The following is a 22,193-nucleotide window of genomic DNA, read 5'->3' on the forward strand; positions in this document are numbered from 1 at the left end:
ATTTCGCCATGTGCGTCCGGCCTCTGATTTGCTGAGACTCTTAGGTAGAAATCTAGATAATGAATTTGCTCAGACCATCATACCTACTGTTGAAACAAGACAGCGTTATATCGCTGACAGAAATCTGTCTCGTTTTAGCGAAAACTAGTATGATCAAGTACAACAGCTCTCACCGAACAATCTCCTTCGTGCCTTCTCCATTAACGTGACACTGGCGAAACACTAAAGCTTAAGCCTTTATACTAGACAGCGGTAATTTCGCATGGATATACATATTAATTATGGAAATAAAATATGGGATATTTTAAGAGAAAATGATTTCTTTTGTCTACTTTAGTCACGTGATTGTAAACGACTGTGATTGGCCGAATGGTTGATGATGTAAACTGTTGTAAACTCGTAGTCTCAACAGTAGGCAACAACCAAAGTTTATGAGCAGGTGACGTCACGATGACGTATTCAGAGGTGCCATCGGGATATTTAAATAATGTTTTTGTTTCCGTTTTTTTTTACACTATATGTAATGGAACGTAAAATATAAATTTTCTATAGAGTCCTTCTTTACGTGATCAAATCAGAAATGAGGAGATCCGTAGGAGAACTAGAGTAACCGACATAGCTCAACTGGTTGCGAAGCTGAAGTGACAATGGGCAGGGCACATAGTTCGTACAACTGATAGACGTTGGGTCGGGTGTTGGCCGCTGGATCCAGGCGGCGCAAGACCGTGGCGTGTGGAAGTCCCTACAAGAGACATATGTCCAGCAGTAGACGTCTATTGGTTGATGATGATGATAGAGTCCTTAGACATCAGTGATTAACGTAGAACAGTTTTTAAATACCTGTCAAATACCCTATTGTAATGAGCAACTACAGAACCTTACACACACTTATCGGTTTTTAAGATTTAGTTAGAAGCTTTTAAGACTTTGTTTGAAATTTCAATCATCATCAGAATCGGACTTTCGGCATTTCTCTTTCAACTTCTCGTACTCGTTCCTCTTGATCAGCTCTGCTTTCAGTTTTTCCATGTCGCTCAGTAAACTGCTCACTTGCACGTTTTCATGTTTGTCCAATTCCGAATCCGAGTTACTACTATCTCGCCCAGAATCATCGTTAGAGTTCGATTCTTGGTTTTGCTCCTGTTCATTGTCCGAAGGCTCGTGAACACTTTCGTCTGAGCTCTGCTCCTTGGCTCCGGGTCTATACGCCTTGGGGACGCTTTCGTCGGCATCTTTCTCTGCGATGGTTTCGTTGGCCGATGGCGTGTGACCGTCTCGAGCGTCGCGCAAGTTTCGTTGGCGCTTCTTCTTTTTGCGCATGCTCTTCGCTATCACGCGTTTTTGGTGATCCAATTGTGGGAATAATTCTGAAAATAACATATTTTTTAGGCAGATTATTAACCATATCCACCATATCCCATTCACATAGAGTATGGATATGGACAACATCATGAGGAAACCTGCATGCCTGAGAGTTCTTCACGTTCTCAAAGGTGTGTGAAGTCTGCCAATCAGCTTTGGGCCAGCGTGACAGACCATGGCCTAAACCATGGTTTTTATTTCGGAAAATCAAAGAGTTCCCGGAGGATTTTCGAAAAAGTTATTTAACTTTTTCGAAAATCCTCACACGCAAATTTACTCACATTGCGATGTAAGAGGTTGTCCATCTTGCATAATATCCGGAGGTTTTAATCTCGAACAATGGACACTATACTCTGTCCGCGGAAACGATAATACCGCACTCTCTGTTACGTAATCCCATACAAATGATAGAGACAAGAATCTCAGAGGGCGTTAACCATTTTGTGTTACCATTCAATCACAAACAAAACTATCAAATTAAATTTCGAATGCTTTTTGAAAATATTTTTAAATTGAATTTAGGATGTTTTTTGAAATTATGTTTTGTGATTGGTTGGTGTCTCAAAATGTTTAACGCCCACTGAGATTTCCGTATCTGGCATTTGTATGGGGTTACGTTACGTGGGATGGGGTTACGGGAGTGAGAGCGCTATACTAACTTGTTTCCGTGGATGGAGTATAGCAAGTAACGACAGGCGCATGACGTACCGTGCGCGCAGCTGAGCGCCTCCTCGGCGGCATTCATCTCGGCCTCCTGTATGGAGTGTCCGCGCGCGGCGGCGAGGCGCGCGCCGCGGAAGTACACGCCCACGGTGTACACGCGCGTGTTGGTAGGGCCCAGGCACTCTATCACCCTGCGTACATCAAACATTGCAGCGTTAGTCACAAAATCGTTATCAAGAATAAAGGGACGTGTGACCTAGTTGTGACAGCGCATATATTGGTAGGAATTAAAGTTATTGATAGCCAGTTCTCCCTACCACTCCTTTCAACCCATCTCTATCTCTCCTTCCCGCATTTGCCTTTCACCAACACGCGAAACGAAGACTATTGTCGTGTACACATGAGTTTTCCTTTCTTTTCCTTTGCCAGACTTCCTAGCCTAGAAAGCCCTTTTACAGTCCATCAAATCATTGATTGATCGATTGATTATTTGATTGATTGATTGATTGATTGATTGATTGATTGATTGATTGATTGATCCGGGATAAATCCCAAGCGCAACGAGGGATTCTAGAATAACTCCCGAGTGTAGCGAGGGTGTTACATCTAGAAAACTCAGCGAGCACTGCTGCAGCTTTGAGTTGGGGTCGTTCCAGCCCTGGCTCATGATGAACTGCAGGCGCCAACAGGCACGCGTCGCACACTCACTTGTACACGGGTATATCCGGCTCTCCTCCCTCCATAGAGCGCAGAGTGAGGCAGCACTGCTGCAGCTTCGACTTGGGGTCGTTCCAGCCCTGGCTCATGATGAACTCCTGCAGGCGCGGGAACAGGCATGCGTTGCAGAACACTTGGCAGTATTCTAGGTTCTGAAATAAAACGTGCGTTTGAGTATATAATATAATTTTATTTCTTTTTAAAGGAAAATATGAACACTATGGGCCCGGCGCCCGCCGGCGGCACAGCAGGGATCCTTCGGCAACCCTACATGTAAAGGTTCGTACGCACCTGAGCGGCGCGGCGCGGCGCTTCAGCGAGCTGCACGTCGCGGCACAGAGCGTCAAAATATCATTTCTATCATTTTGTATGGCGCATATCGCACTAGAGCGGCGCTGCACAGCGCTTCACCGCGCGTTGCCGCGCGGCACGGCTGGAGAGAATATTTTGAAGCGCAGCGAAGCGACGCGCAGTGCAGTGACGCTAGTGCGACATACCCAGCGGCGCAGCACGGCGCTTCGCGCTCGTACGCGAACGGGTATAAAAGTGACGCGCAAGTGACGCGAGGTGCCGCGTACTGAAGTTGTAGTGCGGTAGGCACCGTCGAGCGGCCTGAGGTGACGCGTTCTGCAGTCGGACTGAAGCGCCGCGCCGCGCCGCTTAGGTGCGTACGAACCTTAAGCGCACATTGACGTTAACTATACCGCGGTATCCTTAAGCATGCCAAGGCGTCCGTCCAAGTTAATGACGACGCGCTCAGTTCGCGGGCACCCCAAAGAATGCAGAGGCGTTCCGACACGACATGCTTACACGATAAGCTTACCGCGGCATTGTTTTAGTACCTACTATTATTATCATCGAAATCTCAACTAAACTTCATGTAATTATAGTCTATGGCTTAAAAAATCTCTGCCGTGCCTTAGTCATACAAAAGTAACTGCAGCTATTGGCAAACATCATGATTATCGCGTCACCTTGTCAATATACAAAGCGCCCAAGAAAGCTTCGAGCAAATCCGCCTTGTGCTTCTTAGTGGTCGGCTTCGCTTTGGGGTTGTTGTATATGGCGTACTCCGACATGTTCAGGTCGTCGCACACCATCGCCTGCGTGCGGTTGTTCACGAGCGACGAGCGGAGCAGCTGTAAGGAAATCATAAGTATTAAATAATAGAAGAATAGTTTAAACTTTTTATGGTGCTTCCGAAACGGCGCAATAAATTAAATTTATCCAGCAAAAAAAACGTTCAAAATGGTGGGCATTTTGAATGCATGAAGCGTCGCCGCCGGGCACCCTTAAACGTTAATAATTTATTAAATATTAAACTTTAAAAAAAACGGGCCGAATTGAGAAACACCTCCTTTTTGGAAGTCGGTTAAAAAGGTATCTGGCAGGGGGTTGCCACCATACTAAATGTCTGGCAATGCATGACATGATTTCAAATACTATTCTGAAGAAAATATAAAATAAATAGACTTTATACTTTGACGTAAGATTTTTTGACACCTGTATTGTATTACCTTTTATTTCCCAAAGCCACCATGATTCAAACAAACATCCGAACATACGTTTCTCCCAGTATTGGGAACTATTGTCCCCAACACGCCCCCGTGCGTGCGTGCGTTGTCCCCGTGTGTATTCTCAGAGAAACTTTCAGCTTTTATAAAATAAGGAAGGTCTGGCACACACTGGCTCTTAGCCCTATATTGGATGAACATGAAACTCACGGATAAATGTCCTTCGTGATGGTCGGGGAAGTGTCTATACAGTCGGTCAGACACGACCAGCTGCAGCACCGTGTCGCCCAGGAACTCCAGCCTCTGGTTGGAGCCGAGCGTTAGGTGCGTGAACCCTACCGAGCGGTCGGTGAACGCTCGGGCTAGTAGACGGATGTGTTTGAATTGGACACCTAGAAAAAGCATTATTTTGTATGTGTGTGTAGTTTACTCGTTGACCCCTTTAGAACCAATTTCTGTAAAGCATCCTCCACTGTTATAGGCAGTTCATTCCATGATGACGCGCCCCACTCTTAGTCCCAATCGTTTGCAGTGCAAGCGTACTATGTACTGTAAGAGTCAATTCTCTCGTAATGCACTGAACAGCAATGTGAACACACACACACACGAAGATAAATTGGGTAAAAATTAATCCCCGCACCCCATAGTTTACCCTCACGAAGAATAGTGGGGCGCGTCTTCGTGGATTGAACTATCTATACAGGTTATTAAAAGTTAACTCTAGATAAGCTAAGCTCATATGTTTGTATTTTAAAAGCACTTAGTACGCTTGTGTGTGTGACACGCACGCGCGTAGAGGCACAGCTACATAGCTACTAGCGCAGTGTTTATGCAGCGTTGGGTAAAACGACACCTACAAGCATGCTTCAAAATATCATTATCACTCGTGCCTTTTTCGAAACGAAGTTTGGAGGTCATCATGCAAAAAGCTTTTCTATTTAAAGGCGCCTCTTTTAACTTTGGGTAACTAAGCCCTGTCCACCGCCTTATATCGTCCAAGTCCAACCATTTGCGTCTTTGGCGACCTGGAGCCCTTTTACTTTTGCCTAAATCTTTATTCCAAAACTAATATAGCGAATGAGAGTTGGGCTCCTCTTTGTAAATGTCCAAAGAAAGCGAGCTTCCTTCGCATGATAGTGGACATGAGTTCTCTGTCTTTGTGGACCATTTTCAGTACCTTAGTGTTTGCTGCCTCAATTTGTTACATAAAATGTACGAGACTTACCAATAGACTCCTCGAATTCAGTCAATCTCTGCAAGAACTCGAAGTTCTTGATATACTTCCTGTCCCCGAACGGCTCCTGGTCCTGCAATGGGTGCGGCCGGTCTTTGCTCCACACCTCCAGCAGCTCTAGCTCACCGTGCCACAAGGCAAGGCTGAACACTCTATCAGTGACCTGTGACAGAATAACTACTGCTACTGGCTTGATATGGTTTAGTTACTTGTATTTTTTTCATTCCATTTTACAATTTCCAGGGTCGACATAAAAAAGATAGGGTATAAAAAATTTCACTTATACACATTTTTAAAAGGTTAGTACAAGTCTACTTAAATGTTTTTTAATATATTATAATATATAAATATTAGTGAAGTGAATTTTATTGTAACAATTTTATTTTAATTTTTGCCATACAGGGTCTCATGTATAATGTACTTACTCATCTCATGTACTTACTTGTGAAATGCAAAAAATAATGAATAAAATTATGTACTTAAATAGTAATATACTGTAGTTATTTAAAACTTAAAAGTTAAGTTAGTCGTTTGAAATTTAGATCCCGCCAAATTGGTGAGCTCGACGTGATTGGATACCTCTAGGCCAGCATCGAGGAAGAGCGCGCCCATGAGCGCCTCGAAGCAGTTGGCCATCGCGTGCCGCATCACCACCTCGCGGCACAGGTCCGAGCCGTGCGCGCACAGCATGTACTGTTCCAGACCTATGTTCTGGAATCAAACAGAATGTGCAACTAGATGCATAAGGGTGCCTTTCCACCAGAGACGTGCTATGCAGCTATGCTGTGAAGATGTGAAATCTACGCTACGAAAATATGTGACCGTTTCCACCAATACTAAGCTATGTAGCTGGTGCGAGGAAGATGCGCCGCCGCGCGGCATACTGTAGGTACTCTGCTCTGCATAGCACGCATCCACAGCACGCATCAATAGCACGCATCCTTCCATATAAAAAACATATCTAAGTTGAATCCGTTTCCACCAGTGCTATGCTATGTGCACCAATGAATATGATTGGTGAATCTCAAACGCATCCATAGCAACATAACATAGCACATCTCTCGTGGAAAAGCACCCTTACACTCGATACATCGCCACGCGCGAAGAATAGGATATTTTACCCTTTTTTGAAATGTGTCTTAATTTGACCCATTCACGCAGATCACTTCTGAGCCGCTAATAAGTATAGCACGCGACGGGTCGTAATGGCAATCGTTGTATGAGGCGGGGGACGCCACGCACACCCGTATGTCACCCGCGCTATCCTGTACCGGGTTAGCGCGGGGGCTGTGTGGTTGTGCATCTCAAACTGTCGCGTACTATAAATAGAAATGAGGTCCATTTAGATACACCGGCGCGGAGATCAGAGCAAATTTTGATTGTGCTTAAAATAGCCATGTTAAATGACTAATATTCCCCTTTCCTCTCCAACTAAGCGTCAAGCTTGTGCTAGGAGTAGGTACGACAATAGTACAACGGGCGGGGTTTGAACCGTCGACCTTTCGGTTTTCAGTCCACTCCTTTACCGTTTGAGCTATTGAGGCTCGACCCTTTATTGACAAGACCCTCAAAATGCGCTCAGTGTATTATCAGATGTATGTGTGGTAGATGCATCCGACTATTCGAAAGTACTTGTAAAAGTTTAATCCAATAAAAAAGATTTTTATTCATTTATTTTTATTTTATGGATGACATGAAGTACTGTCGTTACCTTAGCCAACTGCGCCAGGTGTTGGTTCTGCACGATGGACGCTCGGTAGGTGGCCAAGCCTCCCTCCGCGAGTCCCGGGAACATGCGGAACAGATGTATGGAGGATATGAACTCCACTACAGCGTCGCCAAGGAACTCTAAGCGCTCGTTGTGCTTGATCTCGGACTCAGTTTCCGTCACCTTACCGAATCGGGACATGATTTTTATTAGTGTTACGATACCTGAAATATAAAAATGTTTGACCTTTTTTATTCCATTACAAGCTAGCTGATACTTCGATCTCACCGACGGTAAGTGATGATGCAGCTAAGATCGAAGCGGGCTAACTTTGAAGGAGTATTCATAGCAGTTTTATTAAATTCGTACCCCTATCCGGTTTCTACATGGCATCGTACCGGAACGCTAAATCAATAGGCTACTTGACTCATATCTAATTTCGTCCAATAAATGATTATTTATTATAGTATTTTGCTTAAGACAACGAAATATATCAATAACAATTATTAAAAACGCAGGATGGATATATAAATCCAATTTAAAAAAATACAGTTTTTATTTTTATTTGAAACGCAGAAAACGCTGTCAGCCATGATGTGACGTCATTCAATATGTAAACAAAGAAATGTCATCCCTATGTCACGCGTGGACTAACGTAGTATCCATATATTATATAAAATTTAAAGTCCTGACTGACTAACTTATATATCAACGCACAGCCTAAACATCTAAACAGCTGGTCCTAGATACATGAAATTTGTTGGGTGTGTTCTCTGTAGGTAAAGAGAAGGTATCCACTAGGAAAGGATTTTTGAAATTCCACTCCTGAGTGTGTTAAATGGAGGTTTGAAAATGAAGTCCACGCGGGCGAAGTCACGAGCATAAGCTAGTTTTTATATATTTCTAAAAACTCATAGTAAACGTAAAAAATTATCGTTTTCTCTTTATAAATTGAATAAGTTATTAGGTAAGACTTACAACAAAGTGATCTTTGCAAAAATTAATTTGGGTTGCAGTCGTTAGTCATATAGGATCCCTTTAAGCAAGTCTTCGCGTGTTACGTATATTTATTTCACTGGGCACTCTAATCCACAACTTTCCTGTGGTCTTTATCGATGCGTTTTTACATTCTCGGATGATACAATAACGATAATTACTATATTTTTCATGTAAACTAGTATAGAAGTCATGTTTATTAAACTTTGGGAGGTTATGCTGTTGTTTACAAATGCATGACGTCAGAGCACAGATAATCTATCGGCCAAACATGGCCGACAGTGTTTTTACCTGTCTAAGAAAAATTTATTTTTAAATTAAAGTTTTACGGTTTTAAGGGCGCAAAAAAATATAGTGTTAATTTTTTTGATCTAATAGGACTAATATTAACCATTTAAGACCTACTTAAAAAAAGTGTCAACTATCCTATTGACGGCATGGCTTTGCAGGTGGTAACTTAGCCACAGCAGAAGCAGAAGACTAGACCAAGGATAATTTAGAAATTAGAAATTCCCAAATTGCCCATGCCGTCAATGCCAAACAACGCCATAATTATTGCGATAATTCCGCCGATAATCAACACGTTAAAACTATCACTCAAACGTGAATGGCCACACTTGAACGGTTAACGTCTAAGGTTAACGTCTAATGCCAATTGAATTAGGGTTAAAATCGTCTAACGCCAATCGGCAATGTGAATCCCGTTGTAAAATTATCGCGTTAGGTCGTGGCTATAACGCGTTTATCAACGGCGTTTCCCGTTAATGTAGCCGGAGATACAAGTTATAATGACCAGTGGCACGTACAACTCGTCCCTAATGTGCGATCAAAATTTGCCAGAAGAATTGTTGCAATAAACAAATAAAAGGATTCACTAACCCTTCTTCCTAGTGTAATGTATCCTCCTATCCCCATACTCCGGCTGCCGTATACCACAATTCGTCAAACTGTTTCGAGCGTGATCGGGATTGGTGCCGAAGTTCTCTCTGTACGACGGGTGAGTCAACGCAGTTTGCAGTAAGGACCTCCGTTTGAACGTGTAGCCCACAGTTTTCTCCAAATTGTCCAAAGATTTGTGGAATCGTAAGTGACGGACTAGCACTGGTATTAACATTGCGTGCTGAAAAAGAATCACGGGATTTTCTTGAGCCAGGTTTTGCGTGAATCATTAAGGAGGCTGATTTGGCGTATATGCGACAGTAGATATTAGTTGTTTGCCCTAGTTCGGCTAATTTACAACATTGTCCCAAGACAGAAATGTATACCTAGTGGTCCGAATTTTGCTTTTACCTACACATGCATCCATGCTACGGAGAGCATGTTAAACCATCAGTTGCGTTTATTATCATTTATCAATAATAGGGTCCTGGGCTGTTTTATAAAAACTATCTCAGCCTATTGCTTACATAACTAAAATGCTGCTAAAAATATTTTCCCACAGAAATTACTTTATTTTTATGTTATAAAATTTAAATATATTCATTGTTCATCGCCTTGTGATGTCATTGATGGACTTCTGTACAGTGTAACGTTAATAATTAATATGTTTTTTCTTTTTATCAATTTTAACTAGGATCGTTGAGATCAGTACAGTACAAATTACAGTATGCTAAGCTAAAAAAAGGGCGACGGCCACAGAGATGGGAGGATGACCTGCCAACGGGTTGGCGCGGATTGGCGCTAGATTGGGAAAAATGGAGAAGTCTAGAGGAGGCCTATGTCCAAAGGACAACCTGATCTGTAAATTGCTGGTGCAATTTTTAGAATAAATATGTAGGATAGGATAATTAAATAATAGGAAATAAGAAATTAGTAATACGGTTAGTTAGTAGCAAGATGTATAACTATTGTAACAGAGAAAAAAGGCTATTTTATTTATTTATTTATCAAGCTAAAAAAAAATTTTGATTTTTAACCGACTTCAAAAAAAGGAGGAGGTTCTCAATTCGTCGGAATTTTTTTTTTTTTTTTTTTTTTTTTTTTTATGTATGTTCCCCGATTACTCAAAGACGCCTGGACCGATTTTGAAAATTCTTTTTTTGTTTGAAAGGGTATAGTTCAAAGTTGGTCCCATTTCAATTTGGTGAAGATCTGATGAACATCTTCGAAGATAGATACTGGAACTCCTCAACGGATAAGAGTAAATTGCTCGCGATCAGTGTAATAGCTTAGTAAACAGTAGATTTTTAACCAGTCATAGCATAATTCCATGGGGCCACTAAAAATTGTGAAATAAAAAAAATTTACAAAAAAAATAAAAACCGACTTTGATACACAAACACTAAAAATTGAAAAATAATTTAATTTATTACCGAATATATTATGTATACAAGAGTTAATATAGTTCCGTAATAATATTTTTTGGGGTCGGTGCCAATGAGGTGCTGTGGTGTGGTGTGGTGATTGTGGAGTCTCATAAAAATATGAAGTCTAGACGATTCGCGCAGCTAAAGCTAATTGGCACCGGCACCAAAAAGTATTATTATGGAACTATATTAAATCTTGTATACATAATATATTCGGTAATAAATTAAATTATTTTTCAATTTTTAGTGTTTGTGTATCGAAGTCGGTTTTTATTAACCGACTTCAAAAAAAGGAGGAGGTTCTCAAATGTATGTTCCCCGATTACTCAAAGACGCCTGGACCGATTTTGAAAATTCTTTTTTTGTTTGAAAGGGTATAGTTCAAAGTTGGTCCCATTTCAATTTGGTGAAGATCTGATGAACATCTTCGAAGATAGATACTGGAACTCCTCAACGGATAAGAGTAAATTGCTCGCGATCAGTGTAATAGCTTAGTAAACAGTAGATTTTTAACCAGTCATAGCATAATTCCATGGGGCCACTAAAAATTGTGAAATAAAAAAAATTTACAAAAAAAATAAAAACCGACTTTGATACACAAACACTAAAAATTGAAAAATAATTTAATTTATTACCGAATATATTATGTATACAAGAGTTAATATAGTTCCATAATAATATTTTTTGGGGTCGGTGCCAATGAGGTGCTGTGGTGTGGTGTGGTGATTGTGGAGTCTCATAAAAATATGAAGTCTAGACGATTCGCGCAGCTAAAGCTAATTGGCACCGGCACCAAAAAGTATTATTATGGAACTATATTAAATCTTGTATACATAATATATTCGGTAATAAATTAAATTATTTTTCAATTTTTAGTGTTTGTGTATCGAAGTCGGTTTTTATTAACCGACTTCAAAAAAAGGAGGAGGTTCTCAATTCGTCGGAATTTTTTTTTTTTTTTTTTTTTTTTTTTTTTTATGTATGTTCCCCGATTACTCAAAGACGCCTGGACCGATTTTGAAAATTCTTTTTTTGTTTGAAAGGGTATAGTTCAAAGTTGGTCCCATTTCAATTTGGTGAAGATCTGATGAACATCTTCGAAGATAGATACTGGAACTCCTCAACGGATAAGAGTAAATTGCTCGCGATCAGTGTAATAGCTTAGTAAACAGTAGATTTTTAACCAGTCATAGCATAATTCCATGGGGCCACTAAAAATTGTGAAATAAAAAAAATTTACAAAAAAAATAAAAACCGACTTTGATACACAAACACTAAAAATTGAAAAATAATTTAATTTATTACCGAATATATTATGTATACAAGAGTTAATATAGTTCCGTAATAATATTTTTTGGGGTCGGTGCCAATGAGGTGCTGTGGTGTGGTGTGGTGATTGTGGAGTCTCATAAAAATATGAAGTCTAGACGATTCGCGCAGCTAAAGCTAATTGGCACCGGCACCAAAAAGTATTATTATGGAACTATATTAAATCTTGTATACATAATATATTCGGTAATAAATTAAATTATTTTTCAATTTTTAGTGTTTGTGTATCGAAGTCGGTTTTAATTTTTTTGTAAAAAATTTTTGGCCCTAACATTGTGTATTTTAGTGAATATTGAACTACGTGTACCTGCACTACGTCACACATCAGACCCGTAGTATGAAATCCTTCGGAAGAAATGGCAACAGTGACGTCCCTCTTCATTTTGCTCTGTGTCCTCATTTCCTGCAGTTTCGCCTCTTTGGCCGCCAGCTTTTGACGCTCCTTGTACGTCGGCTTTGCCATGTTGGCTATCAGGTGACGGTACTTTACGTAAAAGCGCCAAGCCTTTTGATATCTGTGAACAAGGGACCAAATTACCCGTATTTTTCGTGTAGCGTAAAGCACAGACCCGGCAGAAAAATCGAATTTTAGAAAGAGACTTCCGCTACGTACAGCGTCGTATCTGTGAATCTGTCACTCATACTTATGTGATGTTTTGTTAGTCTCAACGACAGAGACAACGCTCTACAAAACCGTTATCTCATTCTAAAGTTCGATGTGCGTTCGATTAACAATGGCTCCCTGGCACAATGGTGAGCGCTGTGAACGCTGTGAGGAGCTGCGGGTTCATTTCCCGGCAGGGTAAATTTTAATTTTATAATTTGTAAATTTTCTCTGGTCTGGTCTGGTGGGAGGCTTCAGCTGTGGCTAGTTACCATCCTACAGGCTAAGCTGTGCCGCCAAGCGATATAGCGTTCCGGTGCGGCTCCGTGTCAGAAACCAAAGGGGGCTCTAGATTTAATAAAAATCGCCACACCCCTTCAAGGTTAGCCCGCTTCCATCTTAGACTGCTTCATCACTTACTACCAGGTGAGTTTGCAGTCAAGCGCTAATTTGTATGTGAATAAAAATAAAAAAATGAACTCACTCAGGATTACCAGCGTAACTCAGTTGCGGTGGTCTGATACCAAAATGTACGATTTCGGGAAAGAAATTCTTCAATTCCTTGGGGTTCTTCTCATCCTCCGAGCTGTTAGTTGGAGGACTTCGGTCTAACTGGTCCACGCGGACCGAAGACGGCTTCTTGCCCGGATAAGTCACTATCATTCCTAGAAACACCCATACTAATATTATAATTGCGAAACAGTGTCGGTCTGTCCATCCAACCGAATTTGACGAAAGGTACAAAGATAGTTTACATCTCATCTCCAGCAATGCACGGGGCTGCAATTGCTTGTACAGGTATGGTATAATAATATTGTAAATAGATCACTTGAAATCAGCAACCGCCGAGTTTTTTGCTGGTTCTTCTCGATAGGAACGGCATTCAGAACCAGTGCTAAATTAAACTAGTTGACGATACAAAAGCACTTGTAAAATTTCCAATCCAATCATATCCATCAGTCTGTTTGCGTCTACTGCTGGACATAGGCCTTTCCAAGAGCACGCCACCAAACACGGTTCTCCACCTTCCTCATCCATCCGCTCGCCACCACCTTCTTCAGGTCATCGGTCCAGCGGACTGGAGGTCGTCCCACACTGCGCTTACCGGTACGCGGTCTCCACTTCAGAACACGTCGGCAGACGTGTACAAGTATATTCTATTCTATTCTATTTATTTGTTTAAGTATACCTTTGATCCTATCGACAAACTTCTGCCAGCTGTAATGGTCCATTTCGTGGAAATCCTCTAACATCTCTGGTGGAATTAGGTAACCGCTCTCGTTTATGAGATGCTTAAGTACCTCGCACATTGACAAAACCTAAAACAATCGTAGGAAACGTTTAGAGGAATATTTTTAAGGAATACAGATGATACATATTTTTATAATACATACTAATATTATAATTAAGCAAGGTGTCTGTCTGTCTGTCTGTCTGCTAGCTTTTCACAGCCTATCTGTTTAACAGCTTTTGATGGGTACGGACTACAGAAATAGCTTGAATCCCAGATGGATATAGGCTATTTTTAGGGTTCTGTACCTCAAAAGGAAAAACGGAACCCTTATAGGATCACTTTGTTGTCTGTCTGTCTGTCTGTCAAGAAACCTACAGGGTACTTCCCGTTGACCTAGAATCATGAAATTTGGCAGGTAGGTGGGTCTTATAGCTGGCTTTAGGGGAAAAATTTGAAAACCGTGAATTTAGGGTTAGATCACACAAAAAAAAAAATTAATTGTGTTCATGAACTAATAATTAGTATTTTCAATATTCGAAGTAAGATAACTATATTAGGTGGGGTATCATATGAAAGGGCTTCACCTGTGCATTCTAAAACAGATTTTTATTTATTTTTATGCATCATAGTTTTTGAATTATCGTGCAAAATGTCGAAAAAATACGACTGTAGTACGGAACCCTCAATGTGCGAGCCTGACTCGCACTTGGCCAGTTTTTTATCCTGGAAGAACAAAAAATATTTTGAATATATTTTAAAAACAGAAACCTAAACGGACGAAGCCGCGGGCATCATCTAGTTACTACACGTAAAATCTGAGAAAGGACTCGCCGTATTTGTTCCTGTGTCAACTGTCATGTCAAAAGTACGGTTTAGTTTTTTTTTTTTAAAGAATATAAGCCACTAGTTAAATGACTAATATTCCCCTTTCCTCTCCAACTAAACGTCAGGCTTGCGCTAGGAGTAGGTACGACAATAGTGCAAAGGGCGGGGTTTGAACCGTCGACCTTTCGGTTTTCAGTCCACTCCTTTACCGGTTGAGCTATTGAGGCTCGTTGTTTCATACCTACTGCCCATGAGATAACGGGTCAGTGTTTACCTACGGTGAACGTACATACGTACTTTTGGCATACCAGTTGACACCATAGACCAAATATGGCGAGTCTTTTCTCCGATTGTACCGCTATAGTTATAATTTCGAGTACGGGAAAATTATCACTTCATAACATTCATTTACCTCACATCCACCTTCGGAAAGAAATCGTACAAAACGCGGCATAAAGTGGAATTGTGAGCACGAGTCTGAGTCTGTGGCCACGCCTAAATCCAAGTCCACGAGCTCTAACAACTCCTTGAATAGATATTCCTCTGAAATATTTCAAACCTCAATGCCATATCAATGTAAATGGATACCAAGGTATCATTTTGTGCCTAAAGGCATAATTATTTTGTGTCTAAAGGTATCATTTACACACAAAATGTTCATACAAGCCTGATGATAAAATATGACGTGTGTACGAAATACAGAACAAAAAGGCAGGCAGCAACATATTATTATTATGGAAATATCCGTACTAATATTATAAATGCGAAAGTGTGTCTTTCTGTCTGTCTGTCTGACTGTCTGCTAGCTTTTCACGGCTTAACCGTTCAACCGATTTTGACGAAATTTGGTACAGAGGTAGCTTGCATCCCGGGGGAGGACATAGACTTTTTATTCCGTAAAGTCAAAGAGTTCCCACGGGATTTTTAGAAACCTAAATTCACGCGGACGAAGTCGCGGGCATCATCTAGTTATAAATAAATCCCTTCTTTTTACGTAAAATCAACCAAGAGATTCGAGTCAATCTATCTAAATATATAAAACACAAAAATATTTTTCCATTATAGAGTTTGAAACCGTCCAATCGCTGTGCCCCAAACCGGTTTCATTAGAAAGGCAATAATGCGAAGGCGGTTTTAGAGTTTTTATAAAGTAGCACACGCCGGGTATCCGCTAGTCTAAATATATAAAACACATACAATGTTTCTACCTGTGTCTGTTATAGACTTTGAAACCATCCAATCGATGTGCCCAAACCGGTTTAATTAGAAAGGCAATAATGCGAAGATGGTTTTTAGAGTTTTTAGCGTAAGTAGCACACGCCGGGTATCCGCTAGTACGACATAACTTACCAAACAAATCTAACTCTTGCACGGTAAAGTTCTGGGGCGGCGGTTCCTCCACGTACAATATCGTGTACTCGATATTGAACCTTATCACTTTGCATTTAGGCAGTTTCGCAAGCTTGTAATGTGAGAACATTGAAAACCCGGAGAATAGGAACTCGTGCTCGTCGTGACCTATTATTGTGGGCGCTTTGATCAGGAAGTTTGTTGGAGGCGATACTGTTATTCTGAAATAGATATAGCAATATGTAGGTATAGCACTACCACTTTTATACCTAACTAGCTTATGCTCACGACTGCATGGACTACACAAATTTCAAACCTCTATTTCAACCCCTTGGTTGAATTTTCAAAAATCCTTTCTTAGCGGATGCCTATGTCATAATAGCTATCTGCATGCCAAATCTCACCTTAATCCGCCCAGTAGTTTCAGCTGTGCGTTGATAGATCAGTCAGTCAGTCAGTCATTCAGTCAGTCAGTCAGTCAGTCACCTTTTCCTTTTATATATTTAGATTCCCATCGGCAAAATCACAGAACGTGGCAGAAAGTAATGTACATCGGCCTTTAGAATGACATTTCGCCTTCGTAGAGCGTTGTCTCTGTCACTCATACCTATATGACATTTTGTCAGGCTCAACGACAGAGACAATGCTCTAAAAATCTGTTATCTTCATCTAAAGGTCGATGTACATTACTTTCAGCCGCGTACTGTACAGACCTTATTACTTGACGTTAAGATTTGAAACAAAAGAAAACAGAGACCAGTGCTATCTCGCTCATAATTCGCGCATACAAAACATAGCGAATAGACTCGCGCTATGATTGGCAGAGATATTTTCGCACCATTCAAAAATAACATTTCTGCGCAGGTACATCCGCGTAAAAGTCGCAGATATTAGCTATAGGTTTACAGTTACCTTCTCATCGCATTGTGAGAGTAAGGGAATAGAGAGTGTTACTCTGTTTGTACTCTCCGCGTGCACTATAATATTTCATGCGTATTAGTAATTGGCTACCGACCGAAGTTCGATCAGGTTCTTTGACTATACTCAGACATCGTTACAGTTGCAGAAGTTAAAAGGAGATAGAGTTGTGGCTGTAAGAGCTAATCTAAACCTGTCTCAAGTCCTAGAAAACCAAAGTACGCTTTATAGATCTCAGCCTTAAAAGTCAGGCTGGTGTGAAGCTCACCGGTAATGGTATAGCTTGTCAATGTTGCTCTGCGTGGGGATACACTTGGGGAAGTTCTGCTCGCCCGCGTACACGCCGTGCCGGATGCCGAGTCGACGCGCGCGCGCGCTGCAGCGGCACAGCGGGCCGCCGTTCATCTCGCCGCAGTTGTTGAACCTATTGTATTATATAGCACTATAAGATAGCCTAAGGACCCTCACAACACTTGCAGTGCGACATCGCATCGTATAATTCGACGACAATGCACACCGCATCGCGGGAATTTACATGGAAATTACATTATTATTGAACATATTGAAACAAATATTAAAAATTATTTTGATAAGTGAAATATGGATATTTTCTTTATTCTCTCCACACAATGAAAACTATAGCACAAAAAAATACTCAGTCTCTTGAATTTCTGTCTCTAACATATGTCACTGCATCAGCTAGTATTACCATAATTCTGGGTGCAGCCTCCGAGGGTGGCTCTGTTTCCTCTGCAGCTCCAGCATGATCCTGTCCGTGTAGCCCTGCAGCCCGTCCTCATCAAAACTGTCGTCGCTTTCCGACGACGACGACGAGCTCTCCTCCTCCACTGCACACAGAAATATCTAAACTTACTCTCTCTGCATCATATTCCTGATTGTTTTCTTTGTGTGTATAGTTCATACATTTTGACACCTCACTCGCAATATTAGCTCTGTGTCAACTGTCATGTCAAAAGTACGATTTTAGCCCTTAATTTGCTTCTCCCGGAAAATCACGAGTTCGCACAGGATTTTTAAAAACCTAAATCCACGCGAATGAAGTCGTGGCTAGTGGTTTATAAGTTTTGGCGATAATAAAATCAAATAAGCAAATTATTATTCACTAGCTGGTTTATAAGTACTGATTAAACTTACTTCTGCGTCTACACATTTTTCCTTTTGGTGGTTTCAATGGGGGCAATTCATCCTCAGCTGGCCGGGCTTTTCTTCCTCTCTCAATGAGGGTTTTGAAAAACTTGTCACAGATTTTGCCCAATTTGTTTGTCTGTTGCACTCCTGTGCCTCCTTCCACAGCCTTGTAATAAAGCTCTGCTGGTGAACTTCTGTACCACATTTTTGTGCTCTGTAAAAAATGGTTTTAAGGCTCAATACATACATGCTTATAGTCATAGCTAATCTCTATATATAAAAATGAATCGCTAAATATGTTGCTGATCGCAAATCTCGAGAACAGCTGAACCGATTTCGCTAATTCTTTTATTATAATATTCCTTGAAGTACGGGGATGGTTCTTACAGAGAGAAAAATTAAAAAATCCTGAAAAAGAATAGACTGTTAGGCGGTACAAAGTTCGCCGGGGCAGTTAGTACAGTATATAATAAGTTATAGCTAATAACCATCTCAATTAAACAGGATCAAAAGAAATTACAGTCAAATTGGTCCATTAATTTGACTTATATACACAAGTTTAACTTATAGCTTAGTGTTTGTATAAAGGTTTAAAAATAGTGGAGTTAAAGTTCAAAGTAACTTAAACTTTCACTCCACTACATAATGTAGATAACTTATTGTACATGTTTTTTTTTGTGTTTTGTAATTACTTACATAATGTACACAATTTTGTGTAAATGATTTCCATTTTTCTTCTTCTTATTTTGCTTTGTGGCAATTCACATTTTTAATTTAGCTCAAGATTATAGGTCTATGGTAGTAAATAGTAATTATAAAGCTAGAAGAATCTTCAACAATATTCCAAAGTAAACAGTTTTTGAAGACACATTTGCCCTTTAGTAGAGTATACCTACTTACTTGTGAAATTAATTTTATGAAAACCACTGTACTGGAGCAACTGAAGTCCTTTAAATTATTATTAATGTTAGTAACATATAAACAACATAAACATTTAAAAGCTCTTACTTCCTCTTCATCAGAATTGTGCTCCTTTGACCACTGCTCTATTTTTTTTATAAAGTCTTCTGAAGTTCTGCAATAGTTCTTTCTAAAAGAATCAGAATAACAAAATAATTGTATAAAATAGTACAAAAACTGAAACAATACTAAAAGCCCCCGGTGTGAAGCTGGGGCAAGTTAGCTGGAGATCCAATAATTCCTTACCTAAAATCATTCAAAATTTTTTCCCGATCACTCACAGGTCTAGAAGGTGCTGAATCTCGGGATGATCTCGGTGACAGCTCTCTCATACGGCTAGATGAATGAGATTCCCTATGACGTGAATGATGTCTGTATCTCTCAGGTGATCTAAATCTCAGCCTGTCTTCATGACTGTCATAGCTGCGACTGTGACTCCTATGATCTCTACGACTTGAAGGACTTCTTAATTTATCATGTTCACGTTTCCTCCGCTCATATTCATATCTCTTTTCAGCATATTTCTCCCTTCTGTATTGCTCCTCTTTGTCTCTGCGGCTGTATCTGTACGAACTACTACTCGGGCTCCGGCTTGATCTACGGTACCTACTGTCTCTATCGTATTTGTCTCTGTCATGATATCTATCCCTATCACGACTCGGAGAGTACCTAGACCTTGACGATGAAGATTCCCTTGAGCGTCTGCTACAACTTTTGATATATTGGTCAATTTCATAATCCTTAACACTTTTAATGTCTTTGTTATAAAAACTAAACTCTGAACCACTAGAGCCAGCCATTGGAAATGTATAGCTATTGTCAGATACTGATGATGAAGTTTCCAGTTTATAAGGATTTAATTCTGTATAGGAATAATTTGTTGGTGTGGGCGGAGGAAGGTAGAGAGGAACATTGATAGCAGGCGGTGGGTAGGCCAGCGAAGGAGGGGGAATATTCACCGGCGCCGATATATTTACATGTGGAGGCGGCGGTACGTCTACAGGATGAACAGGGGGCATAAACGGCGGTGGATGAGTATATAATTGATGTGTGTGCGTAGAGTTTAATACAGGAATACCAGGAGGGTTTCCCGGCGGTGGCACATTGAACTGCGGCGGCGGTACGGTGAAATCTAGAGGCGGTATGGACATTTTTCAGCTCCTTTACCTTGTCATAGGGTATTACAATTTACACTTGATATACCTACAAAACATTATTATCATCTTTCTTTCACCACCGAACAGAAATAAAAATCTTTCACGATTTCTTTTAAATTTTAAAACCACTTTAAAACCACCGACCAGAATGGTTTTAAAACACATTTATAAAGTGGTTTTTATTCTCGTTGCTGTTTTTTTTTTAACTGGTTTAACGGCTCTGGGTTCTAGATGGTTCTAGCCCTTTTGAGCCTTCTCTTTGCTGTTGTATAGTTATTAACCGTAGATTGAGTAAAAAAGCTAGATTACAGTACTGTGTAACCGCGTATGAGACAGCGATAGCACGACGTAAAGATTAATAACACGACAATTATTACCATTGTTTAGTAGTCAATATTTGTATTAACTATTAACTGATCAACAGTATTTGTATTAAACGTTTTTTATGTGAAAACAAGTAAATAACTAATGAGAAATACAATGACGCCACGAATTCTCAAAGTTTGTTTTGCAACTAAAGTAGTATTCCTTCCTTGTAAAAACCAGACGATAAGGGACAAAAAATAGGTTAGCTGCGTCTCTGTTTATCACATTAGTAACTTTATCTTTGCTCTCTTTTTAGTGTGAATGAGAAAGCAAACGTTCTTTTATCTAGCTTTATAACTCTATCTACGTTATTAACATAGAAGATAGGTATTTATTTAATCAAGATCGGACACGATTAGAAAAAAGCATTTTTTTTAGTGATTTTACGGCTCTGGCTCTAGCCCTTTTGAGCCGGTAAAAAAAAGCAAAGTTATCGTTGGATCACCACAGACCAATAACATACCTATAATACAGTGCGACCAAGCTCTCGTGGCACTTTAATGACACTGACAGGGGGGCGTTGTTGGTGAACAAAGGCTACACAAAGGCTTAGATTCAAGTGCATTAGTGTATTACTTTACTCTATGTGCATTGTGCTCGGTGTGGCACTACTGAAAGCCACAGAGTACATTGAATTGAAAGCATAGGTACTGAAAGCCACAAAGCAAAATAAGAAGAAGAAGATTCTTAACTATATTCCATAATTTTTTTAATTTTCACGGGAGCCTTTTTGATAATTTTATTATTTGTTGACTGTTCTTGTAGACACATTCTGTAAAAATTTAAACACTCTGCCTATTACAGTTTACGAGATACAGCCCACTGACAGACGGACGGACAGCTGAGGCTTAGTAATAGGGTCCCGTTGGCATCAATCGAGTACGGAACCCTATACTTAAATAATTTATTTAATTTTCCAACCCCTGCTTCCCGCTTTCCCTGCGAAATAAAATAAAGTAACACGTGCACGCACACGCAGTCGCAGACGCGCGTTATGATGCTTAATGATTAAGTAAGTACCTACGTTACTTTCTTGCTAGCTAGCATACTTTCTAGCATCCTAGCTTGCTTAATGCGATTATACTTCCTATTTCAGCTCGGTGGAATAAGCCCTCAAAGGTGAACCTAAGAGCGATCGATCACGCACTCGATCTGAGTCCGTTAAAATACCTACGCCTTTTTGTTTTACGAACTAGGTATTTTGTATGGTATAACTTATGACAAATATTTTGTAGTAGATATTTTTTTTTCACGGATTCGATTCGGATCGGATGAGTGCTGAGAGGAGACTCGATGGGTTCTTTCTTCGCTCTGGGCTGGTTTCCGCACTTAAACGTTTCCGTCTGTTGTGCGTTAGGTTGATCATGATGCTGATGCTGATGATGAGTGCGTGATCGCTGTAAGGGTGAACCGTACATTTGATATCACAGTTGACGAGTGGATCTCACAATTCATTACCTATTTATGGATATACCTATAACGCGTAAAATTTAACTATGTTCACGCGCCATTTTAACTTTCAAATTTGTGTGATCATGTCAAAATGTGAGGAGGAGGAGTCATTTTGGATGGACTATACCGTGACTATACCTAAAATAATAATTCTTCTTTTAAGGTCTTGTAGATATCATATCACTGTCTTTGGCATTATTATTACTTATACTATTTAGTATTTTTAGAAAGGCCTTAAAGGACTGGTATCCCACCGTAAGATAAATTTTAAAAAACTCAGGATATTCTCCCATAGATCTCTGAATAATTGTAGTAGTTGTAGAAAGATGTACTTAATAAAAAACACTTA

The 22,193-nt window shown here is 40.2% G+C and overlaps 1 protein-coding gene across 1 annotated transcript; it reads right to left on the reverse strand.

Moving 5' to 3' along the window:
• Window positions 1-879: 879 nt before the first annotated feature.
• Window positions 880-20,224, reverse strand: drosha (ribonuclease 3 drosha). The gene is made up of 19 exons (XM_034976733.2): window positions 19,116-20,224; window positions 18,918-18,999; window positions 17,916-18,123; window positions 17,470-17,608; window positions 17,029-17,184; window positions 15,843-16,063; window positions 14,905-15,035; window positions 13,623-13,752; window positions 12,918-13,098; window positions 12,137-12,344; window positions 9,074-9,314; window positions 7,202-7,422; window positions 6,070-6,201; window positions 5,482-5,653; window positions 4,467-4,648; window positions 3,717-3,881; window positions 2,734-2,894; window positions 2,071-2,216; window positions 880-1,367 (listed from the first exon to the last, which is right to left on the reverse strand). The coding sequence occupies exons 1-19, from the start codon at window positions 20,018-20,020 to the stop codon at window positions 940-942; spliced, it is 4,209 nt and encodes a 1,402-aa protein (XP_034832624.1). The 5' UTR covers window positions 20,021-20,224; the 3' UTR covers window positions 880-939.
• Window positions 20,225-22,193: the final 1,969 nt, after the last annotated feature.

The sequence above is a fragment of the Maniola hyperantus genome, chromosome 16 (genome assembly GCF_902806685.2).
Source record: "Maniola hyperantus chromosome 16, iAphHyp1.2, whole genome shotgun sequence".
Classification (NCBI taxonomy): domain Eukaryota; kingdom Metazoa; phylum Arthropoda; class Insecta; order Lepidoptera; family Nymphalidae; genus Maniola; species Maniola hyperantus.